The sequence below is a fragment of the Malurus melanocephalus genome, unplaced genomic scaffold (assembly GCF_030028575.1).
Source record: "Malurus melanocephalus ecotype Western Australia unplaced genomic scaffold, MMel_1.1 scaffold_160, whole genome shotgun sequence".
NCBI classification, from domain to species: domain Eukaryota; kingdom Metazoa; phylum Chordata; class Aves; order Passeriformes; family Maluridae; genus Malurus; species Malurus melanocephalus.
In genome coordinates, this window is record NW_026623392.1 from 1,450,950 (window position 1) to 1,471,601 (window position 20,652).

Consider the following 20,652-nt stretch of genomic DNA (forward strand, 5'->3'; position numbering starts at 1 on the left):
TGATGCCTCATGGCTGTATGAACTGCCCAAAATTGATTTGTCACTGTATTAGAGCACTTAATGTGTTAATGGGAGCTGCACAGTTGCCCTTATGCATGTAACAGTGTAGTAAGGGAGCATTTGCTCATTGGCACTGGTAACTGGAGGATATATTAATGCTGTAAAGATTTTGTGGGGATTGGATGGGTTTTCATCAAAGAACTTCTGGTTATTTCATTGCATGGGTTCTCAGGGCTGGGCTTGCCTGATGATGGAATGTATTTTTCATTATTATGAAAGCAAGTGGCATATTCATGTTCTTTCTGACCTGAGAACACTTGTGAGGAAACAAACAGATGCAAAATCACAAGTTAGTATGCTATGTTCCCCACAAAAACACCATTTAACTTCTCAAGCTGCATGTTACACTGCACGTTAGATCCATCCTCTTGAACAGCTATTTTCAAATGAAGTGCCAACAAGAAGTAAGTAAATGGTGAATCAGCTATTGCTATGGGTTTCTTATTTAGATCTGAATTAGACCRTGGCTCCTTATATGTACCTGCAAAGTAATGATTCCAATATGATAATACCACTTTGAAGTGCAGCTCTGTATTTTTCCAAACACTTAGTGCATTGTCCACATRTATCAATCCCCCTSTCCCTTACACTGAGAGTTGCCTAGSCTCTTAGTAAAATGATTCAAAGAGCTAGGCTGCAGGTAAGTCTTTTAGGTCTAAGCTTAACATATTCAGCAATAGAAACCTGATTCGTTGTCCCTTGTGGTATTATTGATACTGAATTTGATAAAATTCCCAAGTTTTACATTGCAAAAYCAGGGTATTCTTGAAAAGGTATTTCAATAAATGTGTACCCTAATTTTGTTTGCCACAGGCAGATGGTGCTACAAGTGATGATCTTGACTTACACGATGACCGCCTTTCTTACCTCTCCGCTCCCGGCAGTGAGTATTCCATGTACAGCACAGACAGCAGACACACATCTGACTACGAAGACACAGACACAGAAGGGGGTGCTTATACTGATCAAGAACTGGATGAAACTYTGAATGATGAGGTTGGGACTCCTCCTGAATCTGCTATTACACGCTCTTCTGAACCTGTTCGAGARGATTCTTCTGGAATGCATCATGARACTCAGAATTACCCTGCTTATGCATCTCAAGCTCAGCCACAGCCAAATCTCAGAATAGACTCTTCAGGATTTAAGACAACTACTACTCAGCCGGTAAGAAAGTAATTTTATACACTGACCATTATACATTTACTTAGGGTTTCAAGTTGTCTTGAACAAGAAATGTCCATTTATGTTCTGCTTACCTGTGTCGTGTGTGCATACAAAAATCTGTCAACAGMTACATTACAATGAATTGGAGAATCMGCTTGCCCTRCCTGTTTTAGTGACTCATTGACAGGAGGGGGATTGAAGTACCATTCTACTTTGATTAAATGTTTTGCTTTTATAATCCTCAACCTAATGAMTTTCTGGAAGTGCTAGTGCATGATACTTTTCAGTACATTTCATTCTACATCTAGCTGCATTGGTCAGTGCATCACTTAAATTATTTTAATATAAATCAGAAAGTCATACATTGATTCAATAGCAGTATATTTAAAATATTTTAAACACTTCACAGAAAGCAGAAGCCTCACCTGCAGTCCCTTACCTTTCCCCGTCGCCTGAATCAAACCCTGCAACCTCATCAGCCTCTGCAGTAAATGCTAATGTAAACCTAACTAATGTCAGACTGGAGGAGCCTACTGCTGCTCCTTACAACTCTTACCAACCACAAGCGGGCCCCTTAAGAACACCGAGTACTGAGGGAGCTCATATAGTACTAAGAGACCAAGAGCCATCATCCTTACCGCCGCAYATAGATCCACCAAAGGTACCTGTGCCACATTGTTGTGCTGATTTCCTGCTATACATCAAGCTAGCACATGATTTTGTTTTGCACTTGTTTGAAGAATTCCTTCCAATTTTTTTTATTCCTATAAGAAAATGATGCAGGTTATAAAAAACAGTTSATCTGAATTGCTAAGCATCATGTAATGTTTTGTGTGCATGGCTTCAAACTCTGTCCTTTTCACTTCTCAAAAAGATGRCTTTTTAAAATGGGCTGCATTCTGTATTTTGATTTTACTTTACATGTGACTTTCTTAGCTTGTCAACATTCTCCTGTTAATGAGGCCTTGAGAAAAATCTTATTTCACTAAAATTTAAATCATGCCAGATCATTGATCTTGGAGCTGAGTGCAATKTGTTGAGTGACTGTATACTTCTTCAGCAGTGCTGGAACTGTTCGTGTATTTCACTATATATAGTGAATATATAGACTATATATATAGTCTGTTTGTATATTTCACTTCTACTCTTCCCACACTCTGAAAAAAAGGGTGTGTGTACCCTGAGCACCAAACCCCAAACATGAGCCTATTACCTTTGTCTTTCTCTTCTAATCTACTTATGTTTATTCTTAAAAATATGACTGAAAGGGTCTCTTGAATCACCAAGTTCAGCTTCCTCTGGTTGCAAAAATCTGCATCAAATTATTCTGCTTTTAAACAAAATTAAAGCCAATATTTAAAACTTAGGTTTGTTTAAAATGCTACTTTCAAATGCAGCTGCAGTTACTCTTCATTTCARTTGACAAGTGTGTCTCTCTCTAACAGGTCTACCGAAAGGATCCATACATTAATGAAGAAGCATCCAGACAAAGCTACGTCTTAAAACAGCCAGCAATTAATCACCCAGTACAGAGACAGGAAAGAGACCCAAATCTGATCTATGAATCCCAGGCTCAGTATGCAGAAAAACAACCGAGTAGGGATTATGAACAGTCAACCTATAGGTATGACTCTACAAACTATGTAGATCAATTTTCTCGTGGTTATGACCCTCGTCTACATTACGAGGACCGTGTGCCTCCCTATGAGGAGCACTGGACATACTATGAGGAGAAACAGCCCTATAACCAAACAAGAACAGCTTATGAAAACCAGCCTCCTAGGGATCTTGATTCCAGACAAAATCTAGAAGAGAGCACAGAACGCAGCTATTACCCAGCACAACCTCGTTTTGAGGAATCCCCTGCAATGAGCTATGATGGCAGACCTCGCTATGAGCATGCACCCAAAAACTTCAGCTTACCACAAGTGCGATATGAAGATCAACACGCCGTTGGATACGACAGCCATGGCAGGTACAAAGCAGAAGCCCAGCCATACCAGTCAGCCATGTCTCGATCTCCTGAACCCAAGCAGTACTTTGATCCACATATAAGGGGCTATGAACAAGGTCCTCCTCAAGCTTACAATGCTAAAGCTGGACAATATGAGCCGTCTCATGGCACTTCAGGTGTTTCTCTTCCTCCTCCCGCTTCATCACAAACCAAACCAGAAGTTTTGCCTTCCAACAGTAAACCACTGCCTACACCACCATCTCTAGCTGAGGAAGAAGAAGATCCAGCCATGAAACCGCAGTCTGTGCGAAGTAGGGTAAAGATATTTGAAAGGAGAAGATCCCCATCTTTGGAAAAAATGAAGGATACGAGTGATACGTCAGCTGTCAAGGTAAGTCATTTAGGTTTTTTAGTTGCTGCTTTTTTRCTAATGAGACTGCATCGCAAGGAGTAAAATATTGTCTCAGAAGCAAAGCTTTACTGCTTGTGAAATAGCATTTTAGCAACCTAAATGTGGTATATTTTAAAAGCAAAAGCTGAACACTTTGTGTGAAAWCACTGCCAGGGATCTTGCTATTCTGGAAACTCCTCTAATTTTTCTTTTGCTAGTATTTGTTTTTTCTTCTGGGAGAAGGGAAGGTAGCCTTAGTTTTCTTAAAGTGCTTTATCTTTCTAGATGTTAAGAGTTTAAAGAGACTATGCTGTGCTTTTCTTTACAGCCTCCAGAACTAGCACCTAAGCCTGCACTCACAAGTGTGAGTGGTCCCAAACCAACTTCTCAAAGCCAGTATGAGCACGAGAAAACAACTTACAGGTAGATGCACAACTGATTAAATTTAGCTTTCAATATGAGTTGAAAATGTTCAGAAACACATCTTAGTGTTTCAAACTGGAAATTGCAGACAGGAGTCAGTGTGCTGGTATGATTTGTGTCTCAGTAGTAAAGCAGGGAATCAAGTCAGTTCTCATGGGTGTGATTGCTGGGAAGTGGGGGACAGGCATCATGTTTTTTCAGAGTTTTTGAGGAAGAAACCAAGTATTTCTGTTTTACTTTTTTTGATAGTTAATTGAGATAATTAGAAAGCAAAACAAGGTAAAAGGTAAGGTATAAGGGAAATGATAAGGATTATAAGGATTTTATTTCCTAGTGATATGTCACAGCTGTCTAATTTCCATTCAATATGGGTAAAAAGGTGTGAATACACATTCATTACTTTATTACTAGCTGGGTTATAAAATAGAATTGTACTATRCTTGTTCAAATGGGCAAGGCAACTGTGTATTATTATTCTTGGTTAGGGCCCCAGAACCACAGAGACCTCAAGTGAAGCCACCTGAAGACATTGTGCGTTCCAACCATTATGATCCTGAGGAAGATGAGGAGTATTACCGGAAGCAGCTCTCCTACTTCGATCGCAGGAGTTTTGAAAATAAGCCATCGGCACAGGTTCCTGCCAGCCATCACTCTGAGCCCACCAAACCAATACATTCACAGAATCAGCTGAATTTCAGCAATTATTCTAAGTAAGTTTGGGTTGTTTGGCTTTTTTAATTYGAAAAAGGAGAGAGGCAAGTAAGACTACAATAGAAATCCTTCCTGTGTTCAATGGAATTCCAGGGACTTGTGGTACTGAAATTAAATTTCGTATTAATTAAGTCTGTTTCTCTGCTTTGGTGTAGCTTTAGTTTAAAAACACTTTCTGCTTGCATTTGTTCTTGTTAGCCATGTTTGACATTAGGAAACTGAGCCTTTAGGGAATATTGCAGAGGCCAGAATTTAATCTGTTGATGGAAACATCTGTTTCCTGTATTGTTTTGCTTCCTTGATTTGGAACATTTTGATACAGAAATTGTGTGAAAGCTCATACACAGATTTAGCTCAGGTAAAGAGCTGGCTATTTTGGAGGATACTTACACAAATTTTTTGAATACTCTCCACAGTTATCTAAATTTGTTTTGATTCAAACTGTAATAATACGTTTGTAGCTGTTACTGTGAAAAGCTAGCATGTCTTACTGCAATGCAGCCTGAAAATTGGGCATTTTTGAAGGCTTTGGTTGTATTCCTGCTTGAAACATGGACTATTCAGGTCAAGCTGAAAATCTGGCAGCCTTAATGTAAATGAGATCTTTAGAATAAAATAGTGAACTAGCAAGCTGCAGTTTTATCATGTTAAGTGTATGTGCAAGGTGTCTTTCATGTACTTGATGCACCATGTTCCAGTGCTTGTCTTAGAGGATTTGAGCTGGGACGTGGGAATCCTGTTCTTATTTGTTTGATCATTGTCTGTRGTCTTCCAGTGTCTGTGAACTGAGAATATTGGAGTATTTCAAAAAGCTTGGTACGTTTTAAAGGTTTCACTTTCCTTTTTCCTAATGAAGTCTATATTGGGTATCTGTAACCAGTTCTGATTCTCAGGCAGCGTTGCTTCTCATCCTTCCTTTTCACTTGCCTGGTGTCTTCTGGTAGAAAGGTGAGAGTTTAGCTCTTCTGCTCTCTGGGCATCATAKGCACAGACCTAAGAAAACTGTCCTGACTGGCCTCATTGCAGTAATTTTGAAAATACCAGTCTCACACACAAAAAGCAATGTTACCTACAGATGATCCATTTTGGTCTGTAGGAATCAACTGTGTTACCATTGAAAATGCAAGTCATGCTTTGGGAGAAGTATTCAGAGCTTTCATCAAGTAATTGTGAGGATTGTAAAAGTCTTCAGATGGAGAGTGTAGTAAGCTTTCATTGTACATTTGTTATTCTGGAGTGTTGTCATGGTGAAAAGCATGACGGATAGACACAGCTATTGAATTTTTGCTGCAGAACAGTTGATGTTTGAGAGAGGTTATTCCATGCTTCTGTCTGCTGTGACACTTGTGTTCTTTGGCTCAGTCATGGTTTTGTTTTGATTGTGAGTTAGTGTGTAACTTCAGGGCTTGCACTTATGGGAAGGTGACCTCTTACTGCCACAGAGGAGTAAGATAACACTGGTTTTAAGGCTGACAATTTCATGTATCGTGGGGGACAAACATGTGTTGTGTTTTTGCTTTGTGAAAGAATGTAACCCTTAACAGGAAGGGACAGACATGAGAAAGAAAAATTTGCCCAGGGTAGTCCAGTGCAAATAGACAAATACTAAAATATTAATGTAAGTGGAAAGAGAGAAACAGGAATGCTTCTCAGTTGGACAGTGTTGCCTCTAGTACACTGTAATGTCTTTGTGTGGAAACACAAACCAACTGCTGTCTTGAGAAAGCATTTTTACTTAGGACTCTCCTTTTACCAGCTTGTTCCTGTTACTTGCTCAGTATTAATCTTGTTTCCCAGTGAATTTCTATGGTAATTGCTATTCTGYGAATAAATTCTTCTAAAAATAAACRGGACTAAATTTGGATTATACAGGAACTGTTGATTATGCAATCTCTTGCTTCTGAATAATCTGTATAATGTATTCTGGGTACAGAGGACAGATTTTATTTATTCATGAGTAATTGCAACAACTTTCTTAGTGTTAAATATTAATRTGAAACATCAAATTATGTGAAGTTCTTTGCCACTAAGTGTGGTGACAGTATGTATTTTTTCCACTACAAATTATTGTACTCTTTTATTTTGTTAGAGGTTTATTTTCATAATTTAGGAAATTTATGCCATTGCTAAAGCTTCTTTATAGGGATAATGCCATATCTGCATGTTACAGTTGTCAGGAGCTGTAGAATAAGGGATGGTTTCTCTTAATGTGAGAAAACAGTAGAACTTGTAAATGGGTGTGTTTCAGTGGATGAGGTTGAAGCAATTTGCAGCAGATAACCCCATGGCAGAGAGCAGTGGATCTGTTGCTGCTTGGTTAATTGTAGTTCCCTSCTTTAGCCTGATGTGCTGCAGTGAGAACTCAGTGAGTTTCTGTGCTGAGCAGAGGAGAATACTCAAAGGAGCCTCAGCTGAGGAGGTGCTGAGGGGCAGCATTCAGACTCCTGAGTRTCCTTTTGCTGGACTTCAATGAAGATCAGCAATGCAGCTTGTATTGTAGCCCCAGGTTATAAGCCTGCGGGTTATAACCTATATATATAGCCTCACGGGTTCAGTCTTGGCATTCATTTCTGCTTCCTTTGAATTTAAAGTAGCAGCTTTGTAATTAAGTGGGGAACARGTCATAAAAAAGCCTATCGATAGTTAAGGGAACTTCATTTATACATTTGGAAGCTGTGAGGGATCACTGTGGTTCTGAGCAGTGTGTATGGGATTGTGTCTGACCCTCGRKCAGGAGCCTGTGACAGAATGTGCTTCCTGCTAAACACAACTTTGTGCTCTTCTCTCTACATCAAAATGTACTGCCCTCCCACTTCTCTTTGTTCCCTGGGAAGCTGACAAGCAGTTYTCATCAGCTCTGTAGTGTGTTGGGTTTTTTTGGTGGGCTTCTGCAGGGCTTCCATTGCTGGTTCCTGTCTCCCTGTGGGAAGTGGTGATTCCAGGTGGGCACTTTGCTTAGAGCAGCTGCTGCCCCCCTGGAATAAAGGCAACAGTGAGTGAGCATGCAGTAATGACTCCTGTTGCTGGATAAATGGCTTCAGATAAAATTACTGGGAATGGAAGYCCACAGGATAGATTTAAAATTATCTCTTTTTTGCAGCACTGATTTTAGAGATACATTCATCTAAATGCTGTTTATATCACTGATCATCTCATTCATCTCATGTGGTCATCAAGCAGCCTTTTAAAAGTTATCAGCACTTTTTTTAGTTTCATTGCATACTGAAGCACTGAGATGGTTGGTGTCTAGAATTGTTGCCTGTTAAATCTCTATGGGCATACAGAAAATGAGGGAATGAGGGAACCTGTCCTCATGYACTATGTATTTTCTTGCTAGGTRTAAGCAARGTAGGTGTTAAAAATCAAGCRAARAYATCAGTACACTTAAGGTTCTCTGTCTTTCCTAGTATTGGTGCAGAGTTCTAAGGTGTCCTTTCAGATATTGTTTAACACAACCAGAAGCATTTTATGGTGTGGGCGTTTGCTGCTGGATGAGCTGATAGCACTGTAGGAGCAGTTGCTATGAATGTATCCTCAGCACATGATCTGCAGTGCAGTACAAAACTACTGTCCTTCAGGAATGTTGTGACAGAAAAAGTTACTTCAGATGGAACCATAAGTGAGAGATGGTTAGGATATGGGATTTATATTTTGTTCATTTCTTTCAATGTGTGGAATAACTTTGTTTATACAGATTGCAASCAAATGTCTTACTGTAATCTTATTTGTGCTTTTAGTATCTGCCAGTGCAAGATCTTGACTACTTCCTAATTCACTGACCAAATCTCATATTGACTATAGTATCTGATCATTGCACATATGCATACGGTGAAGGTTTTGTCAGAAATCTCTCAGTGAATGGTGTCTCTTTGTTTCAACAACCTTGTCATATGACAGCTGCTAGGACTAACATAAWAAGTGTGAAGAAATAATAGGCTCAAGATAGAATGACTGTTTTCTTTCATTCTTCTATTGCTGTTTGCTTTGCCATCACCTAGATTTCTTGGCTCATACACTAGCTATGGCTACTTGAAAAGGAACATCAAGTGGTAAGACTGTTGTTGATGTGAGGATGTTTTCAGGTGTCCTCTCACTGTTACATTTCATCACAGGCATTATGTGCACTTAAAATTTGAAACACAAATTCTGGAATTAAGTGCAATAGATATATTGCAATCAAAAATTACTGGTATTTGTGAAATCAATCATTTCTTGAAATAAACTTGTGGATAAGTATTTTTAGCATAAGAAAAATGTTTTGAAAATAAGCTTTTAAAGTTACCTACTCTATGCACATAAAGCTAGTGAAGCTTAAGCTGATTACATTTCTAATTAAGATGGCATTGTTCAAATACTAGGTGTATTTAGAMTTATACTAGAATCCATTGACCTGTTGGCTAATTAGGCTTTTCAAAAACAACCYCCCCAAAAAAGAGGATTGATGGTTTTATTTTGGAGACCCATGAAATTAGAAAACACTTTTATTGAAATTACTCCAAATTAGTTGAAAAATTAAGATCTAGTAGGCAATTATGCAAATACACCTGAAATGTCATCTGCCTTTTGTTTGCCTTGGTTTGTGTTACTAATCTTCTAAAGGTCAATGTTGTCTGACTCTCTTGTGCTTATCAATAAATGTTTTTATACTAGAGACAGGCTATTCAAGAAAATAATGTTTTAATGTTTATAGGAAGAGATGGAAATCAGATGATCGTAGAAGACAAAATATCAGTGAATACAGGAGCCATGAGGAACCAAGCCATCAAATGTTTGTTTTTTAATTCTATTTCAATAGGGGGAAGCCAAGTGATACCGAAACATTGGATAGACCTGTTGGTGAAAAACGCTATGAGCCGATCCCTCAAGTTACAACTCCTCCTCCTGCTCCTTCAGTCCAGTACACACAGCCACAGTCCATTAACAGTCCTGTCCTGTCTCTCCCAGCACACCACAAGCCTGCACTTTCTGAAGGTGAGCAGTTACAAAGCTGACCTATGTGGTAACAGCTAGTGCTTACCAGGTGCTTGTGTGGTTGCTTCAGCATGTCTACACAGGCAGCTATGTTGTTCTCTAACTGAAACTTGGAATAAGTATTATTGAAAATAGTTTCTTACTGTAGTGAGATTTTCTTACTGTAGTGAAATTACTTTGTAATTCTGTCTGAAACAAGGTGTTAGTAGTACCTATAGTTGTCTCAGCAAAGATGAAATAAAACTCCGTGCACTTTGGACCAGAATTCTTTTGATGTGAGTAATGGTTATAGGCTTCTAAAAACTGAAAAGTGATTTTCACTTTCACATTGAGGGGATTGCCCAGTTCAATTGAATTTTCTGGTTTGTGCAAGCACACAATGGTTTTTTCRTACTGGTCTTCTGGGGCTTTGAGCATGATACAAACTAATCTAACATTTTTATTGGAGGTCATATCATTGTCTCCAGCATTAATGAAATGTTAGATAACTTGTCTGAATGTACAAAATACAGTAGGAGGATAGATGATCTAAGAGAGCTAAGTTTAAACCTGTATATGTTTTATACTGAAGATTAAGAATTGACTAAAACATATTCTTATGCCACATGCATGTGACTAGACACTTTTCATGGTTACTGACAAGTCCTGGTGTTCTCATTTTCTTTGTAGTTAACTCCGTGTCTGACYCTCCTGCACCTCAGAATAAGTCAGCAATTTTCAGATCCTCCAGAGAGGACACTGTGCAGTCCACGTTTTACCCTCAGAAAAGCTTCCCTGACAAAGGCCCTGTTAATGGAACTGAGCAGATTCAGAAAACYGTCACTCCTTCCTACAACCGCTTCTCAACCAAACCTTACACGAGCGCTGCACGGCCCTTTGAGCGCAAGTTTGAAAGTCCCAAATTCAACCATAATCTCTTGCCAAATGAAGCTCAGCATAAACCAGAGTTGCCATCAAAATCTTCAAATTCTCCTCAACCAATTTTGAAAGCACACAGCTCATCGCAGCCTCCCGAGTTTGAGAGTGGAATGGACACCTATGCTGTACAAGTCGACAAGCCTAAATATCAACCAAATAATGTTAATGCTGTGCCTAAAGCCATTCCTGTAAGGTAAGCTGCTGCTTTTTTTCTTGCCACTTGCGCATCTATAGATCATCTGTGGAACTTGTGAAAAAATACAGCTTTTTTTATTCTGCTTCCAATTTCCGGTGATGTTATAGTTGAAAGATTGATACTGTGATTCTAAAYTCTGCTAAAGGATAGATTCTTAAAATGCATCCTATGTCCCTGTACCGTCTTGCATTCTGTTGCTAGAAAGTGGCGTGGCTTTTATTTCCTATTTCTCATATCCAAATATAAATTCTCTGATAGATAATTATCATTTGTCCTCACAATTTGTTTCCAGAAAATGGAATTAATTTCTAAGGATAGCTATTGCACCAAGTTGTATTGGTTGTGCGCTTAGAGACACCTTACGGTACATGTGCATAGGGATACTTTAAAAATAGGTGTGAAAAGAGAAGGTAACTTTTGCAGTTTTGCTTTTTTGCATTGATGGTCTTCACTTGTGAGGTAAACCAGCAACTGTTTAATTGCTGCATGTTCTTGCCTAACATGCTTTAGCTTGTAGGAGCTGTGTCAAGAGCAACAAATATTGTTACAATCTTAAGCTATCTGCTGATTTACTAAATTCTTTTCACTAAGWTTTGCAGAACTGTTTTATTGATGTTTTATTTCAAAATAATAATAGTGTGTGCACCAGAGTTTAGATTTTGCTGTTTGTCCTACTTGTTCCTAAGCACCTGAGAAAAGTTTTATGTTACATAGTTCTGTAGACTGCTACATTTTAAAATTACTGGTTCTTGGAGTGAAATGCTTTAGAAACTGTTCTGAAATCTTCATCAAGGTACATTGAAATTATGAGTTTCTCTTTAGTTAGAGCCTGGTAATCCGGAAAAACGTGTGTAATCTTTTTTCTTTTTTACAATCTTTGTTTTCAGTATATATAAAAATAGAAGGGTTCAGTGTGACTTGAATAAGAATTACTAGTTCTTACGGTATTAAAGTCCGAATGGGGTTTGGGGATGAAAAATAAACTTTCAGATGTTAATTGCATTAACTTTGGTGAAGCTGGAGTGTGTAGCTGGGATAAGCTCTTTCCGTAGAATGCCAGAAGCAGGCAGCTGGAAACACAAGATTCAGGTGGTCTGAGTTCTAGCTGAATGTTTTCAGAGTTTGTGAGATTTGGGAGGCTTTGTTCGTTTGTGTTTATTTTTTGGGGGGTTTCTTTGTTTTGGGTTTTGTTGGGTGGAGTTGGGTTTTTTCCCCACAGTTGCAGAAAGGAAATATTGATTAAACTGCTAGGCTTTCTGTCTTTTCAGCCCTACAGCACTTGAGGATGAGGAGGAGGAGGACGGACACACYGTAGTAGCCACAGCAAGAGGWGTATTTAACAGCAATGGTGGTGTATTGAGCTCCATAGAGACTGGAGTTAGTATTATTATACCACAAGGAGCCATTCCAGAGGGAATAGAGCAAGAAATATATTTCAAAGTCTGCAGAGACAACAGTATACTTCCACCTTTGGATAAAGAGAAAGGTAACAGCTGGCACTGTACCCTGTTCCGTTATTTAATTCAATTACTTCCTATTAAGAACAAAATAGAATATGAAAGTAACCTTAATATGCTTCAATATTTTTCATTTTGAGATTGTAGTGTGCTCTTCTGAAAAGTCACTTGAGTGAGAAACAATCTTGTGAAGTGCTTTTCTTTACTGACAGGTCTAAATGTTCATATTCATCTCTAAATTGACTTGCTGAGTAGCTCTGCAATRTAATTATGTAATACGTTGAACATATTTCAAGAAAAATCAGTAATAGATTTTTCTTTCTTTTAACTCTAGGTGAAACACTTCTTAGCCCCTTGGTAATGTGTGGGCCTCATGGACTAAAATTCCTGAAGCCAGTGGAGCTGCGCCTGCCACACTGTGCGTCTATGACCCCTGATGGTTGGTCTTTTGCTCTAAAATCCTCYGACTCCTCGTCGGGTATGCTGTCCTCCCTCTGTCCTTTTGGGGCTTTTGGGTGCTATCGTATAATTTAAGTTATTTTGGCTAAAGGTGATGCTGTGTAATATAAAAAACCAATCATTGTATTTGTGTCAAACTCTCCCATTTCACTTTCATTACAAATGTCTTTCTTACATTTATTCATGGTGCAAATTCATAGCTAGAACCATGATAGCAGAAAAAGAGTAATATCTCTAGTCTATTAAATATTACCGTATTTTTCTATTCTGTCTTCTTTCTTGAGGACTGCTACAGCTGAATACACTTGAAATGATAGTCGCACTAAAATTGAGAGGAAATGAATATGTACCTCTGATTGGCCTTTGTAACATAACTGGTGTTTGTCTGTTGCTTAATTAACCATATAGGACTCTGGCAAATCTTAACAATCTGCATGCTCATAAATCATGATTTAACGCTTGTTAATTGTTTCCATGTGTGCAAGTTGATGCTAACAATTGGGTCATTTAAGAAAACTATAGTGTTCAGTAAGAGCATTTACAATTTATTCTAATGTAGCTGGTTTTTCCAAAAGACTTTTCTTGCTTGCTCCTACCTATCTCTCCTCTACTGCCTTTATCCAGAAGTCTCTGGTTGATAGTAAAAGTTGCAACTAGGTTGCAATTTTATTTACCTGTTCATTTTTACCTCACTGTGGCTTTCTGGGATGAGGGAGAGAATGTATTGGCTGAAATTGTCAGTGAAGAGCCTGAGAACTCTGGGCAAGTTTCAAGCAATTTCATGAAATGGCTATGAGGTTACAGAGATTTTAAAAGGAATATTTGCACATCTGGGGAAAAAGTCTTAAGGTTTTATTCAGCTACTTTCAAAATTTATGGTGAAAGGTTCAAGCCATTAATGTGCACATGTGATCTGAGTACTGAGTGAAAAATGTACTTCTGTATACAGCATTTAAGCCACCATTTATGCATATCTTCTGTCACTAATGTATCTATCACTGTCAACACCAAAGCACTGATGCTTTGAAAGATTAAAGCATCAATCCCCTTCATGGGGAATCAATAATTTAGAGGTATTAATGGCAATAATTTTTAGTTGTTTTTTATAAGCTAATCTATGCATGTGTTGCATGCATCTATTTAACAATGTGTGTATACATGGCAGTGTTAAAACACGGGCTCATAAACAATAGGGTCCCAAAAGATATGACAACTATGTACAAAAACAACACAGCACTTCCTTTGTAACTAATAGCACCTGTTCATGAACTTACTTGAAGTGAAGGGAGAGGACTCAAATGATCTAAATAACTGAAGTTACTGAGACATTTTCCTCCCTTTCCAAAGTGGGATGTGTGTGTGYGCGCATGTGTGGGTGAAAGCAAGAGCGTGTATATTTAAACCCTAACACTTTCTGTACTGTAAATATAACACCACATTCTGTTAATCTGAAATGGGATGTATATCATAACATTGCTCTTTTGAGACAAACTTAAAAATTAGGCAATTCTGTCTTATGATATGTAAGTAGACCATACTGTGTCTTAAATAAATAATTGTTTTCTCTCTTTCTAAATTAGTTGGTTATGGGACTCTGATTCTTGGGGTGGCTTTATTATAACAGTTTATACAATTCTGGGGTTTTTCTCTCTTCAGTCGTCTGCTCTGCCTCATCTTTTCTCAATGTATCCATGTTCTGTCCTAAAAGTGACATTCATTTGCACTTACTAACATCTTTTCTGCCACATTTAAGCATCATGCATTGGTATTTTACTGTTAAACCCCTTCAGAAGCTTAACTGATTCTGGTATTGAAGCTACCAGGGAAAAAGTTGCCTTTTATGGCCACACTGATTAGAACATAAAAAATACTGAGTGATCTCTTTGTTTTCCTTTTCAAAGCAGTTGTATGGGAAAATATGGGAAAAACATCCTCAGTAGCGATGTTTCCTTACTATGTATTTAGAAGGAAAGGTTGGAATCAAGTCTGCCTGTCTCATGTGCAAGACTGGGACCCGACCATCTTACAGTCCTGTTCTACTCTTCTAATATATCTGATCATACGAGTTTTGAATGGAATTTCCTGAATCTCTAAATGGAAAAAYTCTCCAGCATTATTGAGGTTTTTGACTGAAATAAGCAGTCTCAGCTGGTTGCAGTAAATTTGTTTGTATGCTCTAACTACACACCGGCCACTTCTATTCTTTGTCACTATGTTAGATGTTRCCATCACTCAGTGCATTGTGTACTTCATTTTGTTTTCATGAGTTCTTCAAGAAAACTACATGGAATTTGTATCATTCTCACTTAATACAGAGGTCTCAGGTGTGTGACTGGGTTCTTTACGCATTTCTCAGGGCAGATTTATTTGGCCAAACTATTTAATGTCATTTATCTGAAAGGCTTAAGAGAACTTCAGTGCATTTTTCACCTACTGCCATAGTGGGATGGTCACACCTTTTGTGTAGTGGCAAYGCTTGGTAGTGATTTTTGGTGGGTAAATGAACACTAGTCTTCACTTAAGAGACAATTGGCTGTGCAGATGGAATGGAACCTTTGGTCTGGTGAGATGGCAGCTGATTACATTCTGTTGTAACAGATTGTTACCCAGAACCTTTGACCATGAGTAGATAAGTACTGTTGTAAAGTTTTTTATATACCAGTTAATTGGAATCCTTTTTAGTATTTCAGGCTTTTAAATACCCATACTGGATGTAGCTGCAAAATAACTACAATCCTGTCTGCAGTCATTTTCATCATAGAAAATAAAACTACCAATGTGTCATAGTGCTTAGTTACAACATGGCTTCTGATTTGCCTCATCTGTGTTCAGARCAATTCCAAGACACTTCAAATGCATCCTACCCACATTAGCTTTTAAAACGTTTTGGTTTTTTTATTCCACTGGCAATTTAGTAAGGAGCCAGTGAGCACCCAATTCACTCTTAACAAGTCTCAAATGGAAAGCACTATGTTGGTGCAGTAGAGTAGTATGAGTTATATTTAACAGCTCCTGAGTGCCACAGCATTTATTTTGAATAACTGACCTATCCTATGTTATATGAAAATGAAGGGATTTTTTTTTACTAGTTACATGAAAACTGCAGGGTGTTTTAAACCAACAAACTAAACAGCAACAAAGGAAAAAAAAACCAAAAGAGGTGTTGCTTCAGAACTTAAAAGCTCCTGTCCAAAAGCTTGGTTGTTTCAAGATGTACACTGTGTGACAGCAAATACTAAACACCAGCATTGTGTTTTCCTCCCACAGGTGACCCCAAAACCTGGCAGAACAAGTCTCTTCCTGGGGATCCAAACTATCTTGTTGGAGCAAACTGTGTCTCAGTCCTAATTGACCACTTCTAAATATTAAGTTAGCTGACTGAGYAAATAATGTGAAACTGAGATGGACCTTACATATAAACTGAACCACTCTATCAAGTATTAACTGTTCTATAAGTGATAATGGATCTTAGTGTTTAAGCATCTTGCTTTAACTAACAATGATTTAGCAAGTACACTCTTTGAACCATGGTCACAATACATGCCGCAAGCAGGGAGTGTACACGGGAACAAGGTGGGGGTTTGCAGGTTCTGTATGCTTTGGTTTGGTTGTTCTTGTGTGTTGGGGTTTTTTTTTGTTGGGGTTTTTTGTTTGGGGTTTTTTTTTTTTGTTTTGTTTTTTTAAAGTTTTTCATTTTCTGTTAAAAGACACTACTAGTGTTTTGTTGTTATCTGAAAGTACCAATGAAATTATACACAGAGGAACTAAATTTGTTTCATACTCCAGTGTCGAAAACACAGATTTTGGCCGGCGTTTTTGTGACTGTGTTTTTAACTCACAAGACTACCTTTTGGTCTCTAGTTTTTAAATTTCTTTTGGTGTACGTGTCCAATGAAATGACAGTCATCTTGGGGCAGCACAGTTAGATGTTTTCCTCTGCTGAGAGGTAAYGCAAACACATCTACTAGCTGTAAATGGAAACATTGTCCTGAGAACAGAGGGGAGGGGGAAAAGCATGTGCGATGACTATGGTTCAGTTGCCTCTGTGGATTTGTAAATTAACCACATTATTACAAACCTATTAACCAGCAGGGATGCCTTACCCTCATGTTTTTAATAGTCTTAGCTCTCATAGTTCTCTGTATTAAGTTTGTATGGCTTTTGTGCTTACTTAGRTATTATATCATGAGAGATTGGGGTGGGGGGGAACAACAACAAAAAATTGTGAGTTTGGTTTAGAGAGCGAGTATTGTTTGTGTTCATCAGCCAGAAGAGAACCAGAAGAAAATGATGGTATGTTTTCTGCTATGCATTTGAAAATTTATAGATGTTATAGACCGCTTGTATATAATGCGTGCATACCACTTTTGTTTTTGGTTTGTAAATTAACTTTTATAAGCTTTACCTTTTTATATATATAAATATATATAAAAACAAACAAAGTTTCTTAAGGATATCTTTGTATTCTCATACCTTTTGAGCCTTGAACTTTGACATCTGCAGCAATAAAGCAGCATTTCTACAATATACGAACGAGGACATTTTTTAAAAATGCACAAAGTTGTTACCTTTTAAAGTGCTGCATTTAAAGAATATAACTCGGAATTCTCTACTTTGATTAAATTCTTGAAAAGTATCCCTACTGTAATTTGTCATAAGGATGCTGTACTATGTGCCCTGAAATGTATTTTTTTACTAATAGACAATTTATTACGGCACAATGGCACTACTACTGTTTAGATAATATACCACTGCATTCTGTTAATGAGTTATTAGCTATTCAGGTGTGGCTGATTTTTTTTTCTCTGCAGTTATTAAAATTACACGTTTCTAAATATACAGAATAAAACTTTTTAAAATAATAAAGATGATTGTAGTACCTTATTGTTTCTGAAATGCATTTATGTGTACATAACACAATTTTTATTTCATTTTTTCTATGTAAGTAGACAGCTGGATTCTGCCCTTGTCCATATGTAGCAAAAGTCTTTTGTGGGATCATTTGAAGTTGTCTACAGCAGGGCTTCTGTAATGATGAACTCCAGCGTGGATCCATTGGAATTACTCAATACAAGCAGGAGTGCTAGACTTCTTTCTTGGATCATTATGTTGGTGCTAATTTACTTGTTACACCTATTCTTCCAAAAACTTTGGTAGTCTTCTAGCATGTAGATTTACACATAGTATAGTTGTACAATTTTAAAGTTATTCCTACAGAATCCCATTAGCTGTTTGAAGTATTCCATGGCTAACTAGCATTATTTTATCAGGGAAAATAAATTCTAAGATATATTTTAAAAATGCTAGGAAATAGTGCATAACCTGATGTTTCCTTTCTGTACTTCTGCTTACAAGTGAGTTTTGTTTCTCAGGCATGACTTAGCATTAGAAGATGCATTAGAAGGTGCATTCACTATGTTACTGCTTTTCATCATGGCTTATCTCACTCACTAGCAGAGCATGAGACACTGAAAAGCCCTTGCCTAGGATAAGCACTACTTGACCAAGCTAAAACATCAGTGTTGACTGCAGTAATGTAATGAAGTTCAAAGCACAGGACAGTACCACCTACAGAGAAGAAAATTAGTTCCATCCCAGACAAAACAGCACAAAAGGAGTCAGTCAGACTTGAGGCACTCTGGCATTACACTGCACRGACTATTTGCAGTGGTGTTATTTTGTTCTTGGGCATCCTGCATGCTGTAAGGTGTAACTGTCCTGTGTTGATTTTACTGGAGTGATCCAGATAACATCTCTCTGCTCTTCTGTCTTTTTAGAGAGTATAGGGTTATGCCTTTCTGTCAAAAGGAAAAAAAAATGACAGCTTTTGCTCTGTTGTAGTTTCATAAATGAAATGAGAAAGCTGATGCTGGTGTAAAATGTGGCAATTCTCTATTGCATGGTATCCTGTGGAAGCCTGTCTTTTACTGTCTGCCTATAGGAATGTTTGTCAGAGTGTGTAAATTAAGCCACATGCATCTTTTTTTCTTGTTRAATCCCAAGTTTTTGTGTTAAAACATGGCCAGTGAGAATAACCAGGCTAAAATAATACATCTGGTTTGAAATAATAWTGTTTTTGAAATCTATCCTTGCAAGAGTTTGCAGTCATTACATATTATATATAGGCTATGCTCTGCAGCAGGTAAGTTCACCTGTAACATTTTAATATTGTTTCTGTTYACTGTTTAATGTGAAGTTCAAAAGTTGCATCTGTCAATTCTTCCTATTTGTCTCAGTGATGTCCTGGTCAGCTTTGGCCCTGCAAATTGTGCAGTAAGTGTGAAAAATTTAAATCTCAAGTCTTGTGTTAGTTGTTAACAAATGCCTTCAGTATTGGAAACACACAGTGGATACAGAATTACTGTTTCACTATGATTCAGTTTTTTGGTAAAAATATTTTATYTTTTTCAAGAAAAGGAGCAATAAATATTCAGTGGTACATAGACATATAGTTATGGTTGTAAAATAATCCCCTCCTGCCACCCTGGGTTAGGTGAAGCAAATCAGCAATGTTAGGGTCTGGTTGTAGATTCTCTGCTGCAATGTAACCAGACCAGGTGATGGAAATCAGAGCCATACAGGTTTGGACAAGAGATGTTGTTAAGTATGTCTGGAAAATGTGTTCTTAGTATCCAAATCACTTGAGGAAAGCTTTTGTAGAAGCCTTGCTGAGCACCATGGTGGTCTGGGTGTGTACASAGTTCTCTGGCTACTGGCTTCATCCACCGACAAAATCAAATGATGGGGTAAAAATACTTTTCTTTATATCCGAACTCTGCATTACAGTCTTGTAAGCAATGACCTGAGAATAAATAGACTAGTATTACATTTTCTTTACAGTATTTTGCACTATTTGTCCATTTTATACAAAATTTGATGAGTCCAGCAGGTAGGCTGTGAAAACGAATTTCAGCCTGTTAAGGTAAGTGCTGGTTTAAAACATGTTGGTTTTAAGGTATCAATTGGTAAGTTACATTAAAAATAAGCAATATTTTCTCAGAAAAATTATGACCTACTTCTTTTTTAGCTTTGGGGCTTGGAATTTGAGTGAAGATCTAAGTGAGAAGTAGGCTGTAGAATTTAAGGAGAAGGAGATTGGGTATTTAGTCTGGTAGGTTCCTTTGTATCTTGGCATTAGATTACTAATGGTGATGCTGAATSTACATAAATTTAGAAGCCCTCCCAAAGGTTTAGATGGTTTTGAGGTAATCTTGCCAGAGTGAAACCTGGCATTGAAAATTATTTCTTGTGGAACGAAGATGAGAAGAAACTTCTTTGCTAGAAGATGATTTGTAATACAGCACCTGATAGAGAACTTCCAGTATAAATGGTGTAACAGTGAAACTGGCTGCAGTGATTTCCCTCTTAATTACACTTCTGTCCTTCCTGAATTAATGACCAAATATTTCAAATTGCAGAATAAAAAGTTAAGGTAACATTAACTATGTTGCTGATACAGAAATTTGCATATTTGTTTACTGAAGTAGCATGTTAGTAAAGCAGTACATCAGGGAAGTCAGCTTAGTGCTCAGGARATAGTTGCTTAAAATTAAGGTTTTGTGCTAATTTGTTTTCAGCTTATCTTCTCTAAAAGCTATGTAAAGGCACAAGATACATGCAGATGCAAACCTAACTCTGTAAAAAATAGTGCTATGAAATGAGCTAAATAACAGATAACCTGCTGCCCCTGTGCAGCTGCCAGAGCCTGTGGCAGAGGGAAGAGTTGCAGCCCTTTTCCTTGAGCAACATTGGTAATCCCACTGGTGCTGCCAGTATTGGCACCAATTTTTTTATTTCTACCAGCAATGCACTGAGGTTTTTTATAGCATTTCACATGTGTGCTGAGAATGCAGGAATAATGAGTGGGCTTGTGTATCTTTCAGTTATATTTCATATACAGATTTTCTTTTTTTTTTTTCTCAGTTGACATGTTCGTGGTTCTAGG

The 20,652-nt window shown here is 37.7% G+C and overlaps 1 protein-coding gene across 5 annotated transcripts in view; it reads left to right on the forward strand.

Annotated features, from left to right (window-relative positions):
• TJP1 (tight junction protein 1) overlaps positions 1-17,583 on the forward strand; it is a 66,589-nt gene extending 49,006 nt beyond the window's left edge. The window contains exons 19-28 of one of the 5 annotated variants that reach the window (XM_057371877.1): positions 874-1,227; positions 1,637-1,888; positions 2,673-3,572; positions 3,901-3,995; positions 4,481-4,705; positions 9,502-9,677; positions 10,347-10,788; positions 12,060-12,277; positions 12,583-12,726; positions 15,975-17,583. In XM_057371877.1, coding sequence (XP_057227860.1) covers positions 874-1,227; positions 1,637-1,888; positions 2,673-3,572; positions 3,901-3,995; positions 4,481-4,705; positions 9,502-9,677; positions 10,347-10,788; positions 12,060-12,277; positions 12,583-12,726; positions 15,975-16,069 — 2,901 coding nt within the window. In that variant the 3' untranslated portion in view covers positions 16,070-17,583. The remainder of the gene's footprint in view (positions 1-873; positions 1,228-1,636; positions 1,889-2,672; positions 3,573-3,900; positions 3,996-4,480; positions 4,706-9,501; positions 9,678-10,346; positions 10,789-12,059; positions 12,278-12,582; positions 12,727-15,974) is intronic. The other 4 variants (XM_057371878.1, XM_057371880.1, XM_057371882.1 and 1 more) reach the window with 4 other exon arrangements.
• Positions 17,584-20,652: the final 3,069 nt, after the last annotated feature.